The sequence below is a fragment of the Strigops habroptila genome, chromosome 18 (genome assembly GCF_004027225.2).
Source record: "Strigops habroptila isolate Jane chromosome 18, bStrHab1.2.pri, whole genome shotgun sequence".
NCBI lineage: Eukaryota > Metazoa > Chordata > Aves > Psittaciformes > Psittacidae > Strigops > Strigops habroptila.
This window is the reverse complement of record NC_044294.2, coordinates 974,131-994,872: the sequence shown is the minus strand read 5'-3', so window position 1 is coordinate 994,872 and position 20,742 is coordinate 974,131. Positions and strand designations below refer to the sequence as shown.

Genomic DNA, 20,742 nt, shown 5'->3' with positions numbered 1-20,742 from the left:
CCAATTTGGGCTCTTTTCCACTAAATAAACTGTTTTGCTTCAAGTACTCGGCTTGTCTGTCCTACAGCGCCCACTCATATTTATCTCAGAAGCCAAACGACCCTTCAGGCTGGATTTGCTTACAGGATTTTTGGCTTATAAACCATGTCTGTGACAATCAACTTGCTGCTTTCAGCTGATCTTGGCACTTGCAATGGCTTTTGTTTTAGGAAGGGTTTGGTTTTCAATCCCTTCTGTGAATATATGATGAGGACAAGAAGGGAGGCTGGTACATTCAACTGCATCTTAAAAAGGAAAGAGATGATAGCTTTTAAAAGCTACTCAGCAAAATAATCCTGGGGGTATGCAGGGAATTTGGATTAGACTTGGATCTGCCGTCAGCATCCCCCGTACCTGTGCCTTTAATCAGATAAAATAGACTAACCAGGAGAAATGGGAAGTGGATTGGCACAGGGCTAAGTTGCACATGAACGGTGGTCCCTGGGTAAAACACGTCCCTTTGTGGCACCCACACCAGTTATTCCAGTGCCATAAACATGGAAAACAACCACAGGGACCACACAGCATCACCACGAGCCTCCAGGACGGGTTGGAGAGAGCAAGAACATCCTCGCCTCCCTCCGCAACTCCCTTCCCCTTCTATCTGGAGGCTTTATGTGTTCATCTGCATTCACGGAGGCTCCATGAGGCAGCCATCCTGTGTTAAACAGAAATGAGCCACCATTAGTGGCTTAAAGCAACGTGTAACTGTCGCTCGTGCAAAGCTGCCTCTTCCTGATGGTGCTTTGCTGGCACAAGCTGCTGTTGGACAGCGGAAGGAGCAGATTCCTGAGCAGTTCAGCACAAACCAGGCTTTGCCTTTTAAAGGTTGTTCAGCAGCTGCACCATGCTACGAAGACATCCCTTTTCCTGCAGGAACCTGGAGTGGGATCGCAGGTCAGCAGGGAGCACCTGAAGAGCAGCACAAGACAATTCCAGCCACTCCAATTGGCTTCACTGGGACCCAACTTAAATGCCCCTATGCAAACACAAGGCCAGGTTGGACACAGGGGCTTGGAGCAACCTGCTCTAGTGGAAGGTGTCCCTGCCCATGGCAAGGGGTCAGAACCGGATGAGCTTTAAGGCCCCTTCAACCCAAACCACTCTGTGATTCCATGCTGGGGTGTGGGACCCCCCCATGGCCACGGGCAGGGCAAAGGAAAGGGGAAACACTCCCCAAAAGCATCTGGGAGGTTCCACCGGCTCAGCTGGGCTGAGTGACTGCCGAAGAGTGAGGGGCTGGTGCCGGGATGGAGACCCCATCCTGTTCCACGCAGCCCCATCCCACATGTCCCCACATGCTGTTCTGCTCCACCACCACCAGCCCCTCGCCCACAAAAGCAAACTTGACCCCGGTGTGCCCGCTCTGCCTCGCCTGGGCCGTGGCCAGTGATTCATTTCTGCTGCCAAAGGCCTGTGTTGACACTGAGAGGGGCGTTATCGCCGCGCACTGAGGTGAGGGTGTGATGTTGGTATAAGAACAACGCCGCGGCGCTGCCGCAGAGCCCGGTGCTGCTGCCAAGCTGCTGAGATGAAGCACCTCCTCCTCCTCGCCATGCTCTGCCTCTCCCTGGCCACCAGCTTGAAAAGGTAAGGGGGGTCCCCAGGGTGCTCCCTGAGTTCTTGTAGGGGCTTTGTGTGGCTGTGATGGGTGAGCTCCTGCAGCACGGACACCCTGCGGCTGCACCGCGGTGCGGGGACCACGCGGTGCTTTGCTGCTCTGCTCCCATCAGTCCAGCAGCTCCGTGGCTGTCTCCATCCCCCTGAGCAGAGCCATCAGCAGCAGTGGGCTGTGGCAAGGTCTGTAGGCTGAGGTCTGTGCAAGCAGACAGGGCAGAAAACACCAGCGTGAATTCCCCTTGGCCCTCGTCCCCTCTCCCAACCTGAAGGTCCTTTCCATCAGTCGCATTGAGCTCCTGGCCATGCTATGGCTGCGAGCATGCCAGCACTGGGTGTGCGAGCTCTCCTGTCAGCTTTGCCCTCGATCTGCTGTCTCCTAAAGCAGATCAAGTCCCTCCATCTCGCTCTGTTAGAAAGCATCATGGTGGTGGATGCTGGACTTGCATCCCGGTGGTGCTGGGACCCTCAGGGTGGACACAGGGACTGGGGTGGGTGACCAGGACCATTGCTCCTGCAGGGTGACACTGAGGCGGCACCGCTCCCTGCGGAAGCTGCTGCGGGATCGTGGGCAGCTCTCCCACTTCTGGAAAGCCCACAGGCTGGACATGGTGCAGTACAGCGAGGACTGCTCCGCCTCCATGGACACCAACGAGCCCCTCATCAACTACCTGGACGTAAGCACCGAGGGCTGGGGGGTGCTGAGCCCCAAAAGAGTGTTAGTTAGCATGAGTGGTCCCCAATGCCCGAAGGCTTACCCCAGAGCTCCCTCCTGCTCACAGAGCACACTGCAGCCAGTGTCCCAGCATGCCAGGGCTCACTGCCCGCCCGCTCCTGCCTGCGCCTTTGTGCCTGGGAATGTGACGATGACGAGGGACAAGAGAGCACATTCATGGCAAGCGCTGCCTGCTGCACCCCCCGAGCCTGCAGTGCTCTCAGGCACACAACAAGCAGAGAGTTCCTCCAAGGCTAACACGTATCACACGCATCAGAGAAGACCCCATCACAAAGGACCACCTCAGGTCCACCCCACTCCCCAGCAGCATGAAGGTCCTGTCCCCAAAGCCCCTGCCACTGTCTGCATCCTGGTGGCAAGGGTTCCCTTGGGAGCCCAGCAGGAAGGTGACGGCCCCTGCACCAACCATCCTGCCTTGTTGTTCCTTAAATGTTTGCCTCTATTTCACGTGGCACCATGTGGCTGTGACAGATCAAGTGCTGCCCTGGTGCCAGCCATCCCCCACACTGAACCCATCAGTCCTCTCCAGACACCCCAGCACAGGCTCCCCTTTGCCAGTGTTTCCTGGTGTGTCAATGGCTAATGGTGGTTTCTGTTCCACCCTGTGCTAGATGGAGTATTTTGGGCAGATCTCCATTGGGACACCTCCCCAGAACTTCACAGTGGTGTTTGACACGGGCTCCTCCAACCTCTGGGTGCCTTCTGTCTACTGCGTCAGCAAAGCCTGTGGTGAGTAGGGGCTCCCTGCCCAGCCAGCAGTGGGGTGACCCCCAGGGTGGCCCCAGTGAGGCCATGGGGTCAGCAGCACACAGAGATCTTGGGGGACCTCCCCACCCAGCTGAGCTCTCCAAGGCACACACAGATAACACAGACCCGGGGTTGTTTGCTCAGGCGCAGGCGGCAAATCACAGCACCGGGACCCAGCACCATCAGCCTGGAGATATGGGACATGCTCGTTGGGCCATTCTGCTGGGAAAGCCTTTAAACAAACAGGCAAAGATGATAGCACATAATGCAGCTTGTGAGCAAGGGGCCGGTGGCAGGGATGAGGCAGGCACAGAGCGTGGCACGGCTCCGGGCTGGCTGCCCTGGGCCTGTTGGGGCTGTCAGCGATGAGCCAGCCCCAGAGCTCCTCGGGTGCTTCAACAGAGCCCCAGAGGGGCTGGATACAGCAGAGCCAGTGGGGTTGCTTCTGTCTGCAAAACAGGAACAGCGGTGCTGATCACAGCATCATAGAGCCGTAGAAACGTTAGGGTTGAAGGGACCTTAAAGCTCCTCCAGTTCCAACCCCCTGCCATGGGCAAGGGACACCTTCCACTAGAGCAGGTTGCTCCAAGCCCCTGTGTCCAACCTGGCCTTGAACACTGCCGGGTTCAGGTTTAGCCCAGCCCTGGTCCATCCTCATACCCTATGAAATGCCCCCAAACTCTGAACTGTATCTAAGTAGACCCTTGGTCCAACGCTTGCAACTGTGACTCCCTTTACACTCTGGAGGGAGAAAACTCTGCTCCACATCTGGTCCCTGCCGCTGGCCATGGTGAGGGCTCCTGGCACCGTGGCTGTGCAGATAGATGGCATTCCTGCTGATGGCTCCTGTCCCTTCCCCAGCTGAGCACGCCAAGTTCCAGCCATCACAATCCAGCACGTACCAGGTGGTGGGAACCCCCTTCTCCATCCAGTACGGGACTGGCAGCTTGACGGGGGTCATTGGATCCGACCAAGTAGTCGTGAGTCACCTTTGGTTCCTCCTGCTCTGGACAACATCCCTGGGGCTTGCCTATAGACTCAGCATCACCATTGACCCTCCTCCCTGCAGGTCGAGGGCCTCACCGTGAGCAACCAGCAGTTTGCAGAGAGCGTCAGTGAGCCAGGAAAAACCTTTGTGGATGCTGCGTTCGATGGGATCCTGGGGCTGGCCTATCCCTCGCTGGCCGTGGGAGGTGTCACCCCCGTCTTCGACAACATGATGGCACAAAATCTGGTGGAGCTGCCCATGTTCTCTGTCTACTTGAGCACGTACGGATGTGGCTTTGCTCCGGGATGTGGCTGAGACTCAGGAGTAGTTTTTAGGGAGCAGGAGGGGCTGCTAAAATGAAAATCTTTACTGAGATAGTAAAGGGCTTTTTCATTGTGGAATCATGGCATGGTTTTCGTTGGAAGGGACCTTAAAGCTCATCCAGTTCCAACCCCCTGCCCCGGGCAGGGACACCTTCCACTAGAGCAGGTTGCTCCAAGCCCCTGTGTCCAACCTGGCCTTGAACACTGACAGGGATGGAGCAGCCACAGCTTCTCTGGGCTTCCTTATATCCAGCCTAAATCTGCCCTGTTTTGATACCATGCTGAGCATCACAGACTGCAGGAATAAAGGGAATGACCCAAAGCATTTGTGGGAAGCAAGTGGGTATAAATCCACCTGTCCAAAATGAGATGTGCGAAGTAAGAGGGAGGAAATCCCTCATTTCTCCTCTTCCTCCTCCCTCCAGGAATCCCGAATCATCCCAGGGAGGAGAACTGCTCTTTGGTGGCTTTGACCCTTCCCGCTTCACAGGGACCCTCAACTGGGTGCCGGTCACCCAGCAAGGGTACTGGCAGATCCAGCTGGACAAGTGAGTCCAGGGCAGGGAGGGAAGGGCTGGGCTGGGGCAGAGGAGCAGGACGAGTCCTTCATGCTCCTTCTCCCTTTCCTCCTCCTCCTCCAGCGTCCAGCTCGGTGGGACGGTGACTTTCTGCACCAACGGCTGCCAGGCCATCGTGGACACGGGCACATCGCTCATCACAGGTCCTTCCAAGGATATAAAGGAATTGCAAAGCTCTATTGGTGCCACTCCTGTGGATGGGGAGGTGAGAGGGATGGTGGGGAGCGGAGGGGGGGCAAAGCCCTGGGACCCCCCATGCCCTGTGGGGCAGCAGCGCTGAGCTGAGGCTGTTTTGCAGTACGCTGTGGAGTGCAGCAGCCTCAGCGTGATGCCTGACGTGACCTTCACCATCAACGGGCTGCCCTACACGCTCAGCGCCCAGGCCTACACCCTCATGGTACGGCTGCATCTCCACCAGCACCCCCAATTCCCAGTGTCCCAGCGGGTGACGAGCTCCACGCTCCATGGGACCCGCAGTCACCATTGCTGCATGTTTCCATGTGCTCTTGGGTGCGTGTCCAGCTTTACACTTCTCCTTCCAGGAATACAGTGATGGCATGGCCTTCTGCACCAGCGGCTTCCAGGGCATGGACATCCCCCCTCCTGCCGGACCCCTCTGGGTTTTGGGTGATGTCTTCATCCGTCAGTTTTACTCCGTCTTTGACCGTGGAAATAACAGAGTGGGGTTGGCACCCGCCGCCCCTTAAGGCTGAGCATCCATGGAGCAGGATGGGAATGGAGCCTCGGCAGGGCAGGCGCTCTCAGCGCTGCATCAGTGAGCCTGGGGGTGATGAAGGCACCAGGGCTGCAGCTGTAGAGCACAGCAGAGGTTCATTCCACACTGGAAATGCCTTCAGCAGCTCTGTGATCTGCTTTGTGGGTTCTCTCGGGGGGTTTTTTAAACACGTGCCAATAAAAGCTTCCATAAACCAAAACCTGCCATGCTCATGTCGTAATGGGCAGGATTGGATGGGAAAGGTCAGCCTCTGTGGGATTTCCACATAGGCAGAAGAGGACACTTTGCCCAGGTAGAACCCCAGAGGTGGCTGTGGGCATCCCAGAGCATCCCACCGAGCCCCAGGCAGGGAAACTGTGTCTCTTCAGCAGGCTGAGCTGGTGCTGGTAAAGGAGAAGGTGATGAGGAGCCTGGAGAGGCCCTGGGGCTCTTTCTGTGTCTTAAACCTCTGGGAACACCGGTGATTTCCAGTGAAATCTGCTTTGATCCTCTGGGGAACTTGCAAAGACAACGTGGTTGCGGGTGCTTGGAGCAGGACAAAACACTGCACAGCTCTGCCACAGTGATGGGTTAGGGGGTTGTGGGGGGCTTTGAGGGGCTCTGGGTGGGGCTGCTGTGACCTGCTGCTGGTGCAAGGGGTGCAGGAGACAGCAGGAGCAATCACGGCTCACGAGTGATGCATCCCAAGGCAGCAAGAAAGGGAAGCACAGAGCAGGGTTATTTTTATCCGTGGCTCCAGATCTGACACTGAGACAAGGCCCTGCAGTGGCTGGTGTTGAGGATGAGGGGTTGGGGTCCCCTTCCTGGCTTTGGGGCTGCTGCATCTTCCCCAGACCAGGAACAGGCTTCAGGGTTGGGTCTGAGAGTGCTGAAAATTGAGATCTGGTTGTAAACTTTGTGGTTTGCCATAAAAGAAAATATCTGCCTTACTCAAGAGGATCGATTGTGCCACTGACCAGCATATGGCTTCTGAAACCAGTTCCTGTATTGACTTCACCTCAGCTGCGCTTTCCCCAGGCAGCACTAGAAGATAAGGTGCTGGGGCTGCTGGACAAAGGTCTCAACTCCCTCTTGGAGCTTAACTCTTAGCACACCAAGGTGCTGCTGGGCACCAACCCATCACTGCAGCTGCAGGCAGCAAAGGAGCATCCAGCTTCCCCAGCATGACAAAGACCACTCAGTATCTCCAGGCCTGGACTGGACCAGGAATGCTCAATGCCATGTGCTTCTGGGACACCAGAGCATCCAGAGGCACCTTGGCAGGTTTGGGGCATCATCTCCTTCTATACCCACACATGGTAGATGCTCAGGGGATGCTGCTCCAACAAATACTGAGCATTCCAATAGGGAGCAACCCATCTCCTGCTGCAGCCGGGGAGCAGAGATGGCTGAAAATCCATAGGGAAGTTTAGTCCTTCCAATGCCTTTTGCTTTCTTCCCCTTCCCTCACTGTCATAGCCCGACCTCTCCCCATCCACATGAGCCTGTCCTCAGGATGTGGCAGACCCCAGCCTGCGTTCATGGTCTCCCAGCTGCGAGACCTTCCTCATAGTCACAGGGCACAAAACCCACGCTCTTGTTCCTCAGAAGTGCTGACTTGGTGAAGCACCAGGGCAGGATTGGAGCTGTGGTTGCAGGAGCTGCTGAGCAGCGTCTCGGCCATCACCTCCTCTCCACCACGGCTCCCGCTGCCTCCATCCAGGGTGCAGCTCACACCAGGAGCAATGGCAAGAGCAGGAGCTTTGGGAAAATCCCTTTTCTTGTGAAACCAAGCAAAGCTGGAGCCGGTGCTGGGCTCCCCGCTGGGCACAGCCCCTCCTGCCCAAAAGCAGAAGTGGCTGCAGGCATCAGCTTAGCAATGCAACTGCAAACCCCATCCCCACCAGCGGGGAGAGGCAAGGATCATCTGACTGGGTGAGCAACCTCCATCACACCAGGCTTGGAGGGGCACAAGGAGAGGAACGAGGGCACAAGTAGTCAGGGGAGAGGTCGGACAACGAAGTCTGGCTGCAAGGGCAAAGGTGAAGCAGCACGATGGAAACAGGCTGAAAACAGGGATTAGGAGAGAGCTGCTCCAGGGAAACATCAGCCTTCACCCACCACCGGTGAGAACCGGCTCAGGAGCTTCTGCTGCTCATCCCAGCTCCTCCCAGCGCCTGCCCTGTGGGGGAAAAAACAGATTTTTCTGGCCAGACAGGTCCCAGAATTACACGTGGGAAATAGGAGGAGAACGTTTGTCCTGCTGAGTGCAGCGAATCTCCCCGGAGATCCCACAGGGGATGTTTATAGGGAAAAAACCCAACAGAAACGAGGGCAGACAGTGGAAAAGCACAATCTAGGGCTGCGAATGCTCCTGCTTCCCACCCTGCCCCTCTCCTGCCTGACAAAGGAGCTGCAGAGCCCACAACACCTTCCAAGGGACCCTGCCCCCCTGCTCCCCACCTCTGGGGTCCAAACCCCAGCCCCACCTCGCTCCTGCCGCCGTCCCCCGGTGTCCCCAGCTCCCAAAGCCTCTTATCCCATCCCTGTGGGAGCTGCCTGAGCAAAGTCCGGGGTGGCTCCCGCGGGGATGCTGCCAATGGCTCAGCCCTAAATCACCCCCGAGCAGGACCGCGGGTCCCGGGTTAAACGATCCCGGGTCCGAGGGGAGCGGTGCGTGAATCCCAGCGCCCGCCCGTGGCTCCGGCGGCATCTCGGCCCCTTTCTGCTGATGTCACGGCGCGGGGCCCCGCAGCCGCCTTCCCCGGGCGGGAATCCCTTCCCTGGATCCTCCTCTCTCGCCTCTTCCCTCCCCGGCGCCGCCGGCTGGAGCGGAGCCCGGAGCCTCGGCCACCCGACACACGGATGCCCCGGCAGGTAAGCGCGGTGCCCCCCATCCCCGCGGCCCCCGGGGCTGAGCACGGGAACGTGGAGCAACAGCCGGCAGGGAAAAAAAGGGCTGGGAAACTCCATTTTGAGTTGAAAGCTCCGAGAACGCTGGCAAAAGGACTGGAAAGTTTGTGTGTGCTGAGACACGAGGCGCTGCCTGTGCCAAGGATGATGCCAGCAGCCGGGATGTGGTGGGAGAGGGGTGCGGGAGAGCCTGGACCCCACTGCCCAGGCAGGGGGGATGTGCCGAGTGGGAACGGCGAGGGACTGGCCAACACATCCGGGAAAATGCAGGGATGAGGCTGTCAGTGTTTCCATCTGCACAGAGCCATGCGGACAGGGCAGGCGGGAGGATGCTTGTCCCCAGGGATGGCCGGGCACAGAGCACATGGGACACCAAGGATGGCGATGTAGCTTTTGGGGAGCCTTTCGGGGTGCTCCCGGCATCCCTGGGCTGTGCTGGGGGAGCCCAGGGAATTCCAGACTCCTTTAATAAAAGTACTTTTCCGCAGGGCCCCCCCCCCCCCCCCGGTGTGTGCCGGGTTTAGGGGGTGCGATGGCACTTCCGAGGGAGAGGGACAGGCAGGGAATTGCTCTTAGCTGCTCTTCATGGTGTGCTCTGGTGCAGCGGGGTGGCGTGTCTGGACGTGCACTGGCACCTCAGGAGCCGGTTCCAGGCTGCAGCATGGGCCAGGCTCAGCACAGGGCTTTCTGCTCCCAAAACCATCGGGAAGTGAGCACGGGATGGTGCTGGCGTGTTGTGGACGGTGTGGTCGGGGTGGGAGCAGGGAGAGGCCATGGGGAGCCAGTGGGAGCCGGCCCCATCCCTACAGCTCCGTGTCTCCCTTTTGTCCCAAAGGGTCTGTCCATGGATGCCAGCAAGAAGGTGGATCTGAAGATAATCATCATCGGAGCACTGGGGTAAGGAGTGGTGCTGGCGATGGGAGGGAAGCACAGCGGAGCCTGGGGCAGCCCCTGTCCTTGCTGCCAGCAACCCCTTAAGCCTGGCTTTGAAGGGGACTGTAGTGACAGGACAAGCGGTGATGGGTTCAAACTGGAACAGAGGAAGTTCAGGTTAGATCTTAGGCAGAAGCTCTTCCCTGTGAGGGTGCTGAGGCGCTGGCACAGGGTGCCCAGAGAAGCTGTGGCTGCCCCATCCCTGGCAGTATTCAAGGCCAGGTTGGACAGAGCCTTGGGCAACCTGCTCTAGTGTGAGGTGTCCCTGCCCATGGCAGGGGGTTGGAACTGGAGGAGCTTTAATGTCCCTTCCAACCCAAACCACTCTGTGATTCTCTGTCCCTTCCCTCCCGCCAGTGTGGGCAAAACCTCCCTCCTGCACCAGTACGTGCACAAGATGTTTTATGAGGACTACCGCACCACGCTGGGCGCCAGCATCCTCACCAAGGTCCTCGAGGTGGACAACACCTCCCTGAAGCTGCAGGTGAGCCATGTGTCCCACTGTGCCCTCATGTCCCCAGGTGCCTACCACTGTCATGGGGCACGGGGCTGGGTTCGCAGGGCCTGGTTTTCAGCCTCCATGAGCAATCCCACATGAGTTTGGGGGGCTCAGCACTCCCTGAAGCTGCTCCCCTGAGTTTAACATGGCACAGGGCTGCTGGTGACGTGTGTCTGTACCTGTGTCCTTCTCTGCCCTAGATCTGGGACACAGGGGGACAGGAGCGATTCCGATCCATGGTGTCCACCTTTTACAAAGGCTCAGACGGCTGCATGCTGGCTTTTGACGTGACAGACAGGGAGTCCTTTGAGTCCCTGGACAACTGGAGAGATGATTTTCTGGAGAAGGTGATTCCAAGGGAGCAAGATTTCCCCATGGTCGTGCTTGGGAACAAAATAGACCTCTGCGATCGGCAGGTAAGGGTGGAGGAGAGAGTGGGGCACGTGGATTGGGACATCTTAGTGCCCTAATGCTGGTCCTTCACCTGCAGAACCAACCTTCTTCCTATGCTCCCATGAAAACCAGGCTCCCAGTCAAGGAGCTGCTGGGCTCCCAGTGCTGCTGCCTCTTGGAGGGTATAAGCAGGGTCCTTCCACTGCCCTTTGCAGCAGAGATTGTCCCCAGGAATGAAGCATCTCAGCTTCATTGGCTGCTTCATTCAGAGCTGCCCGCACTGCAGCATCCTGCCCTCACCCAGCGGAGCCTGCGTGGCCATCAGTGTCCCCTCCACCAGCTCTGCTCAGGGCTGTGGGGTGGCTCCATCCACCTTTCCCGCAGGTACCCAAGGAGATGGCCTCAGCCTGGTGCAAGGAGAAGGACATCCCTTACTTTGAAGTCAGCGCCAAGAACAACATCAACGTCGCGGAGGCTTTCGAGACCCTGGCAAAGCAGGCGCTGGCAACGGTGAGCCCACCCTCCGGTGCAGAGCATCCTCTTTACACCGTGTAGGAGAGCCCCAGGAAAGAGACACGCATCAGTGACTGAGTCCTTAAAATAGCTCTTAAATCAGCTAGAAAAGAGCCAGATTTGCCATTTCTCATTGCCCACGTGTGGCACTGCACAGCGCTCCAGCACTGTCCTCTAGCGGCCGTCCCACGGGGACCTTCGTGTCCCCGCACCAAGTAAGCCCTGCTCCTCCGGGTGGCTTTTCCCTGGGTTTTGTCTTTAACAGTGAATCAGAATCAAGCCTGCGCTGCCCAGTCCCTCAGCCTGGCTCGGAGCTGGCACCACTCACCCTTTCTCTTCTCTTTCTTCCAGTACAAAGGGATCTTTGAGAGTTATTTAACTGACTCCATCAAACTCACTCCCAGCGACAAGCCCAAGAAGAGCTGCTGCTGACCCCGGCCTGCCCTGTGCAAGCACAGCCCAGGCAGGCTGCACCCCACGATGCCCGTGGCCATCCCGGCCTCGGAGGACCCCATCCAGTCACCACTCAACACACTGGGACCAGCTGCTTGTGCATCCCAGGACTTGCTGCTTCCCACCTCTCCGCACCTGCTCTCCCAACGTTCCCCTTGATCCGCTGGCACCCGAGCGGGTGATCCCCCTGTGGTGACAGTGCCAGGGAGCTGGGCACTGCTCCGATGCCTTTCCATGGCCCTGCAGGTCACCCTGCCCAGCGCATGGAATGGTGGCCCCACGGCATGCACAGCGCTCACGGTGTGTCCTGCGGGGAGAAGTGGGGCTGGTGACCACGGCGCAGGTCTGAGCCCAGCCAGGTCCCCTCCTGAGGTCAGCCACTGCGGATGCAACCACTGCGTGCCTCAGTTTCCCCTGCTCCCATGCACAAGCCCTGTCAGTCACCTCCCGCCTCACTGGTGAGGATCCTCAGAAAAGCACTTTGTCAGGGATTCTTTTTTTTAAGGAAAGGAAATTAAATCGTTCATTTTTATTTCTAGATATCAATTTTATTTATATCTACGTGTACATACACGTGCTCCTGTGGTCCTGTACAGAGAGGTTGTGCAGCGGTGGCGAGGGGCCTGGTCGGGGTGGCTGTCAGCAGAGGGAGCCCGTTGGGAGCTGAGCTCAGCACCCGCTTCCCTTCCTCCATCCATCCTTCAGGAAGCTGTGGAGGCACAGGCTGGGGCTGGCCGGTGAGGTGGCCGTGGCCATTGCCCACATCCCTGGGGGTGGATGGACGCACCGAGTGCCCCTGTGTGCACCCTGCCCTATAGGTCTCCGTGGGGCATCACCCATAGTTGGCAGCGGCAGGGGGCTGGCAGGGGGGTGCAGGCAGGGTGAAGCCGGGGGGCACGGAGGGCTGCAGCGCTGGAATCACACTGCTGGTCTCCACAGAGGGACGTAGAGAGGATTTGTCTCTTAATGTTGGGATGTGAGGGACATTAACTCTTTCCTCTCCAGTGCAGCCGCTGCCCAGAGCCCTCCCTAATGCCCATCACCCTGGCACAGCCCTGGGCTGAGCATCATCCAGTGCGCTCGGTTGGGTCTGTTTGGAGAGCGGATGTTAAGCACCATCCGTGTCAACAGCAATGTTGTTCCTAATTACACCCTCCCTCCAGCAGCTCTCAGTGCTGGAGGCAGATGCAGACTCCATCTGTTTTATCCCAGCAAGCAGCAATTTGGACGCTCGGAGCTGAGCAAGACAAATGTGCTCAGCACAGCGGGTGCTCAGACCTTCAGCTCAGTCCACAGCCCTTGTTCGGGCTCTGGGATGCTGGGCTTGGTCTGAGCGGGATGGAGCCCACAGTGCACCATTCCAGACACAGGAACCTCTGCAGCAGAGATTGCAACCATGGGAACTGGTTGGATCCCTCATGCCATCACCATCCCATAGACGCAGCTAATGCACCTTGCAGATGTGCTGGAGCCAACTGCAGCCATCCAGCTTTCCTTCTCCCTCCATCCCTCAGGGCAGGAGCACCAGCGTGCTCCTGGGAAAGTCGGGATCGCTCCAGGAAGACTTGCTGGGGTGGCACTGGGCCAGGCAGCATGCTGGCAGGAGCGGCCAGAGGTGTTAAGCTGGTAACATTATCCCACAGCCGAAACTCGACGAAGGACGGGACGGGGGGGTTTGGAACGTGTGAGATTAACAAGGTCAGCTCGAGACTTTCTCAGGCTGAAAATCAAAGGGAGAAATATTTGCCTTGTGTGAGTCAGTGAGTTCCTGCACAGCCAGCGGCACCGGCTCACCCGGGGCAGGATCCACCCCGGCTCTCACCCTCCTGTCCCACGCTGCTGCATCTAAGACGCCAGAGATGCTTCTCAGCAGTGATGCTGGGCCCTGCTCTTCCACCTTTACAGGTTTCCATTCATTCATTTTGATTTCATTTCATTTCATCTACATACACACAAAAACAGGTAAAACCTCAGCCTGAGGATGCTGATGATGGAACGAAACCATCAGCACATACACAAGAGCGCTTGGTATCTGCAGCATTAGCGCCTGACACTCACTCTAGATCTTTGATCTGCAGTTCGCTGCAGTGCTGCCGAGGTTTCATTACTCCCATTCCACCCTTCACCATCCCATGTGCTCTGACAATGCAGCGCGAGCTCCGTTGTGCCTGGTGGAACCAGATGGTTGAGCTCTGACTGGTTCCAGGGAGCCTGGTTAGAGCCTGTGGATTTGCATTGCCAAGGGCCCCTCTGCAGGGCTGGAGATAGCAGCTCCTCGGCAGCTCCCTGCCTGCAAACACATCCCCAGAGGCCAGGGACAGGCAGCCCCAGCACCAGCCCTGGCCTGCAGCACCGAGTGCAGGGTGGGATGAAATTCTCCTGTGGAACTTGTGGTAATTAGAATCGAGGCACTGGAAAGTGGCTTTAAAAGCTGGAAAGTAGCTTAAAACACTGCAAAGCAGATTTTGACAAATCAGGGTTTTGATGCTCCAAGGGCTGCTCTGGAGCCAGGCTGAGAGAGCTGGGCTGGGTCAGCCTGGAGAAGAGAAGGCTCCTGAAGGGGAGACCTTAGAGCAGCTCCAGTGCCTAAAGGGGCTCCAGGAAACCTGGAGAGGGGCTTTGGACAAGGGCCCGTAGGGACAGGACAAGGGGAATGGCTTTAACCTGCCAGAGGGGAGACTGAGATGAGCTCTGAGGCAGAAGCTCTTCCCTGTGAACATGAAAAACAAGATCATGGCACCAAGCAAAGCCGTTCCTCTGCCCTCCAGTGCCATGGGGCAACAGGGATGCAACTGCAGCCAGAGGGTGCCAGCAAGAGGTTCTGCAGCCTGCATGTGCCGTGCTTGGATGGTCCTGGTCCCATTTGTGTGCTGGGCACCATTTGGACATTAATGCTGTGTTTGCTGTTGTGGCTGCACGTGGAGCAGCATCCCACAGCACACCAGCACCTCTTTACATGAGCACTGCTGCTGCTCTTCATTATTTGAATGGCTCTTCTTTGTTCCCTCAATCAATGCTGCATTATTCCACCTCCAGTGACCAGCAGTGAGCACACTGCAGGTGACACTAATGGGATTTGTGTGACTTTCCCCTACCAGGGACGCACAATTAGGCCTGGCTGAAGCACAATCAGGAGGGAGCAGACACCATCCCTTCACCCCCTGCTTCATTCTCTGCCTGTCCATGGCAAATATTGATGCTTCTCCTTGAAACCCATCACACAGGAGCTGTTGTTGCTGTGTCCCTGCTGCAGTGAGTGTCCACATGCGGGGTCATGCGGGGCCGTGGGGGCTGCGAGCGGCACGTAGAGAGGATTAGGGGCTGTGGCCATTCCCCCATCAGCCAAGGTACATGCTGAAGTCAGCAGCGAGCTGAGCTTCAGGGACACGGGGCTCACGGGCAGGTCTGCTCCAGCGCGGGTCCTGTGGGGCACCAGCCAGGGGATGTTCTGCTTGCAGTGGCTTCCACCCCTCCTTGGGGTCAATGGGCACTAAGCAAAGCCCTCCAGAACTGCTGAGTGCTGTGGAGAGGGTCGTGAGCACTGGGGGTTGGAACTGGGTGAGCTTTAAGGTCCCTTCCAACCCAAACCAGTCTGTGAATGATGACTCTGTGAGATGCCCACTGCCCCTTTCCAGGCAGCCTGGCATCCCGAGCTGGCTCCTGGCCTTGTGCCACCAGCACCCAGCAACACCCTGCCCAAAACCCCTCTGAAACAGGCAAAGCAGCTCTTTCCTCTGAAATCTGGCTCCTGATCTCTCTAACCAGGGGTGACAGGAGCTCCACCGCAGCCATCCTGCCTTGAAAGTGTCTTCTGAAGACACTGACCTCAGAGCCATGAATAATGAGATGTTTTATTTCAGTGACTTATCTCCCATCACTGAGGCTTCAGCATTTGGGCCTTAATGAGTTGCCCAAGGCCACATAGCAGGCGAGGGACGTACTAACACGATGGCTCCTGCTCCAAAGGGACCACGTTCGCTTCTCACCCGCTGCCCCCCTGCTCCCGTGGCTCTGCACCACCTTGCACGAACCCTGGTGTCAAGGAGGGAGAAGCTGTTGCTGAGTTTCTCCCACCCTCCTCCACGCAGTTCCCACATTTTTTGGCCAAAAAATTCCTCTTTTTTTTTCAAATTGGAAAACCTCCCTTTACTGGAATTCAATTGTTCAAGCAAAAAAGCCTCATTTCGCCTGCATCTCCTAACTCAGAGTGGGCAGAAAGCCTTGAGGGGGGAAGCAATGAGTGTGGGGGGAGGCAGAGCCCGGATTCCAGGCGAGCGGGATGCTCCGCACGCACGGAGCCCGCGGGCTGGGGTGATCCCACTGCAATCCCTGCATGTCTGAGTGCACCCAGCCCCTGGGAGCTGCCGAGCACCCTGCACGTTGCTGGGCCTTGGGCAGACCTTGCTGCGCACACGTGTGCTCCCCGGCAGAAGGCAGCTATCTCGCACCTCTTTCACAAACAAGATAACAGCCCTTGCTCAAGGGCACCGGAGGCAGAGCTGGGATGTGGGACCGTCTGGCCTCAGCACCCTGCTGAGGATAAACAGCCCCGTGGGTGCCACCACGATACCCTGCAGGGCTGCCCCTCTGCTGGGCAGGGTCTTCTCGGGATGACACTTGCTCTGGAGGCTCCAGAGGGAGAGCAGAGCCAGTGGGGTTGGCTCGAACCAACAGAACACGCTCTGCTCCTCAAGCAAGGATGTCTTACACTGCAAAGCCTTCACTTCGGGGATGCTGTGCTCGTGCTGGTGTGGCCCAGGGCTCTCCCGTGAGGTCTCCGTCTGAAGACAAGGGCCAGCTCCAATGTGACAGGGCTTATTCCATAGACACATGCAGGGGGCACTGTCTTATCAGGAGGCGACCCCTTCCCTTGCCTTTGGAGATGTTTCTGCAGGGCTAAAGCAGGTTGTAAAGGCCATGAGCAGATGAGACACAGCAACTCCCTCTGGTAGGTAACCAGAAGGCTGTAGTGCCTCTCCCCAGCTCTAAATTCACATCATTAAATAAACCTCATGTAACGTCAACGTGGTGCTGAACCATAGGGGCAGCTTTGAAGCTCACAACACCTTTCAGCATCACACCCTTTATTCTGGTGCTGTCCATAACGCTGCTGTGTCCCTGCAGGACATTGTGTTCCTCGTTGCTCCCCTGATAAAGCTGCTGAACCTTGTGCCAACTGGGGAGACCTGCAGAGAAGGAAAGTGTTAGAAGTTGGCGGTTCGCTTTCAAGTGGGACCTGGGTCCCCATCCCCTGGCACCGCTCCCTTGGGAACAGCAATAACGTAAGGACCTGGAGCTGCTGGAGCGAGGCCAGAGGAGGCCACGGAGCTGCTGCGAGGGCTGGAGCAGCTCTGCTCTGGAGCCAGGCTGAGAGAGCTGGGCTGGGGCAGCCTGGAGAAGAGAAGGCTCCTGAAGGGGAGACCTTAGAGCAACTCCAGTGCCTAAAGGGGCTACAAGAAACCTGGAGAGGGGCTTTGGACAAGGGCCTGTAGGGACAGGACAAGGGGAATGGCTTTAACCTGCCAGAGGGGAGATTGAGATGAGCTCTGAGGCAGAAGCTCTTCCCTGTGAGGGTGCTGAGGTGCTGGCACAGGGTGCCCAGGGCATCCTGCAGCCCTGCTCCAGCAACAGCCGCCTCATTCCTGTGGGAATTTGGCAGCTTGAATCTCTGCTTTCCCATGTGGCTGAGGTACATTCCTGATCTCAAAAGCTCCTGAAGGGATGGATAGACAGGGAAGCAGCAAATCCATCCCAGAGCCCAGCTCCTACCCACGCCTGTGGCTGTAGGAGCCCTGTTTTCCTTGGCAAAACTGAAAGCCAGAAGCAGCTCCGGCTGCAGGTCCGAGGGAGGGGGGAAAAGAAAGAAGGAAGAAGGGAGGGAGGAAGGGTCCCTGCAGGTCCCACCATCATCAGAGCTCCCAGGAACCAGCCCCCTCTGCGCCAGGGCACGTGCTGCCTTTCCCCTCTGCCTCTAACCTCAGGCTTCCAAAGCAGCTTTCTCATCATTTCCAGCAGTAAATTACCACTGAATTATTGCCCTCATTAAGTGCAATTTATCTGCTAATATTAATCATCTGCAAATAAATCCACACATTCCAGCACTCGGTATGCTGTTATCGGAGCACAAGATAAACAGCTCAGCAGTCCGTGTACCCGAGGCGCTGTGTGTGTCTGTGGTGTCTTTCCATCTCCCAGAACTTCCCACCTTTCTGGGCAGCCCCGGTGCTCCCCAAGCACCCATCCATGCCCTGCACATCCTCCTGGCCGCTGTGTTAGTGGGCGCATCCCAGCAGAGTGCTTTGGGCCACATGTGGTGAGTTTGGCCGGAGCAGAAGGAGGTGGAATCGGGTTGTATTTATAGCTTCTGCAGATGGAGTTTGACCAGGACTGCACCTCCCATTGCAAGACACACCAAAGGACCATCTGTGGCTGTACAGGGCTGGTTGTCTCCAGAGGGCAAGACCTTGCATCTCCCTGATCACACCCTCTGGGACTTTGGAATAGCAGCTCTTGCAATGGGGAGCCTGTCCCCACACAGCAGGATCTGTCTGTGCAGGAGGGATACCGGGTTTGAAGGGCACGGAGCAGCTCATCGAGGCAATGCCCCAGCCCAAGCCCCAGGCAACCGCACCACTGGGTGCCTTTGGCCAGGCTGGTTTTGCACCCCGGTGCGACTGCATTTTACTGTCTGTCTGCTGGCGATCAGTGATGTCCCCTTGGACCTGGCCTCCCCATTGCTGCCCGTGATGGGTCCTACACAGCATGACTGCCCAGGGGCTGATGCAGAGCGCACAGCTTGGAGAACAAGGAGCACCAGCAGCTTCCTCGCCTGGAGCTCATGCAGGGAGCCGGATTTGGGATTTTACTGCTCATGGCAGCCAGATTGAAATGGAGCTGATGTGGCTCCCAAAGCTCAGTGCTGGGCTGGTCCCTGCAGTGAGACCGGTCCCCTCGGGAGGCACAGCCTGGCTGCACAGCCACCCTGCCCTTTTGCCCTTCTTCCATCCTTTGTGATTAGGATGGGCAAAGAAGCCCCTTTTAGCATTAGCTGCTTGTCCAGGCAGTTTAGCGGCACCAGCATCACCTCTGCAGCAGAGGTGCTGTTTCCTCTGTTGCTGTAGTGCCTTGTGAACAGGATCCCTGTGGTTGGGACCTTTGGGTGCTGGTGCTCCCAGGATTTGCCCCGTGACAGGGACCACACTGGGCTGGCCCTGCCATGTCACGCGCTTCTGTTTCAAAGGGCTCCATGCATATCAGGCTGGCCTTTAAAAATAACACTCGATAGGGGTTATTAATGATATTTACAGGATAACTGCTTGGCAATTATTACCTCCGTGAGAGTGCAATGAATCAGCCCCCTTTCCCCTGTCACCCTCCGGCAGGGTGTTCCTTTGGCACGCTCCGACACAACGATTGATTGCCGGAACATGAGGTTTCTTGGCAGTAAATATTGATGTCTTCTACATGCACAAGGTACCAGGGATCAGTTCCTTCCACATCAAATAACTCCCCACAGCTTCCTTCTAGTGACCTGTTCCTTTGGTGACGTCCCCTGCTGATGTCCCCATCCATGTCATCATCTGCAACATCCTGACTGGTACCCAGTTCCTGCACTCCTGAATCCCTCTAGGAGGAGAAGGGACCATGAGCCCAGGCACAGCTCAGCACAGGGGTGCCAGTGGAGGCTGGGGACACAGGGGAATGGAGCCCACGCCTTCCACGTGTTAAATAGAACCATGGAATGGTTTGGGTTGAAGGGACCTTAAAGTTCATCCAGTTCCAACCCCTGCCATGGGCAGGGACAGCTTCCCCTAGAGCAGGTTGTTTCCTCATCTAGTGGAAGATGTCCCCACTAGACCAGGAAGCGACTCTTCCCCATTCCTCTCATCCCTTTGAACCTGGAAATAAGAAAAAAACTGCTTTCCACTGCCAATCCCATCTTCAAAGCCCGAGCTGAGGGTCCGGTGCTGGCACAAAGCTCACCATTGTCCATCCCGGAGACAGAGCACAAAGGCCGGGGGATGCTGCCCACCGCGCTGGGAAGCTCGCCCGGACCAACAAAAGCATCTTCTCCCACCCCGGGTCCAAAGCAGGCGAGGGAGGGGGCCGGGGTGATGGTGAATATGAGCTATTGTCACCGAGAGCACAGAGGGACCTGCAAAGGTGATCAAACAGCCCAAGCCAGCGCGGGAAGGGGTGGGGTGAAGGGGGACATCCAAAAAAGCCCTTGTCCCTCTTCAGATCTCTCCTTATCTCCCCCGACTATCTCCTGGGCTTAGCCTGGGTGTACTCGCTCGCAATTACCTGCCCCAGGCCAATCAGGCGCCGAGCACAGCCCTCGGTCCCCTTCGCCGAGGTGGTTTATAAATGACTCACGGGCTGGTTTGAGCACAGCCCTGGTGCAGCTCCTCGGCAGCACCTCTCGCCACATCGGAGCTCCCCTCCAGCATCGGCCCTTCCTCGGCGCAGGTAACGCGGCTCCAACAATCGTGCTCTTTGTCTGGGTGGGCGTGGGGGATTTGCACAGCTCCGGGTGGGAGCTGCACTATTTGGAGAACTGGTACTTCTATTCCCCCCCCACCCCTTCTCTTTTTCTCCCTCCTTTTGCAAAAGGGGATTTTCCAGCAGCAGATTTACTCAGGCATTAGTAACACCAAGGATCCAAGAGCTTGATTGATGAAGAGAGGCTGGAAGAGCCAAATATGTGACTTAATTATTACTAGAATAAATCCTGGCTCCTGCTGCGCTCCATGGAGGGGGGGTTGGCCTGGGATAGGAGAGGCAATACTGATGACAGAGCCTCTGTTTCTGGGTTCTTGTTATCATCAGAGCTTTCTGTGCTTGGGACTATGGAAAGTGGTCCCTGCCCTGAGGATGCTGTAGACTTTGCACATACAGGCACCTGGAGGCAATGGGAGAGGAGAAGCATTTGTGAGCTGGACTCTAACCTAGGCAAAGGGTCTTTGCTGCACAAGAGCTGCTGGTGCATGGATGCATGTGGGCATGCAATCAGATGAGGAAGGAGTATTAAAGCTGGGAATGAGAAGCGCTCCCAGGCTGGGCACAGCGTTTCCAGCTGCTCCCGGTGTCATTTCGTGGGATGTTTAGGTCCAGTTTGGGCCGTGTCCCACATACACAGGTAACAGAAGATAAGCCCATAAGCCTGCTCCACTGGGTAAACTGCTGTTCACGCAGCTGGGATGCTTTCCGCTCTGCCCTGATAAAAGTTGTCCACACCTTATTTGTAAGCAAGCTCAAAAGCTGGGGACCTGTCCTAATATTTCCCTTGAAGATA

General features: G+C 57.1%; 2 protein-coding genes across 2 annotated transcripts; both read left to right on the top strand.

Moving 5' to 3' along the window:
• Positions 1-1,562: 1,562 nt before the first annotated feature.
• CTSE (cathepsin E) lies at positions 1,563-5,963 on the top strand. The gene is made up of 9 exons (XM_030473424.1): positions 1,563-1,629; positions 2,177-2,333; positions 3,004-3,121; positions 4,001-4,119; positions 4,209-4,408; positions 4,876-4,998; positions 5,092-5,233; positions 5,327-5,425; positions 5,571-5,963. The coding sequence occupies exons 1-9, from the start codon at positions 1,571-1,573 to the stop codon at positions 5,733-5,735; spliced, it is 1,182 nt and encodes a 393-aa protein (XP_030329284.1). The 5' UTR covers positions 1,563-1,570; the 3' UTR covers positions 5,736-5,963.
• A 2,470-nt stretch (positions 5,964-8,433) lies between these two features.
• RAB7B (RAB7B, member RAS oncogene family) lies at positions 8,434-11,985 on the top strand. Its single transcript, XM_030473423.1, has 6 exons — positions 8,434-8,620; positions 9,492-9,553; positions 9,947-10,073; positions 10,289-10,504; positions 10,866-10,991; positions 11,346-11,985. The coding sequence occupies exons 1-6, from the start codon at positions 8,609-8,611 to the stop codon at positions 11,424-11,426; spliced, it is 624 nt and encodes a 207-aa protein (XP_030329283.1). The 5' UTR covers positions 8,434-8,608; the 3' UTR covers positions 11,427-11,985.
• Positions 11,986-20,742: the final 8,757 nt, after the last annotated feature.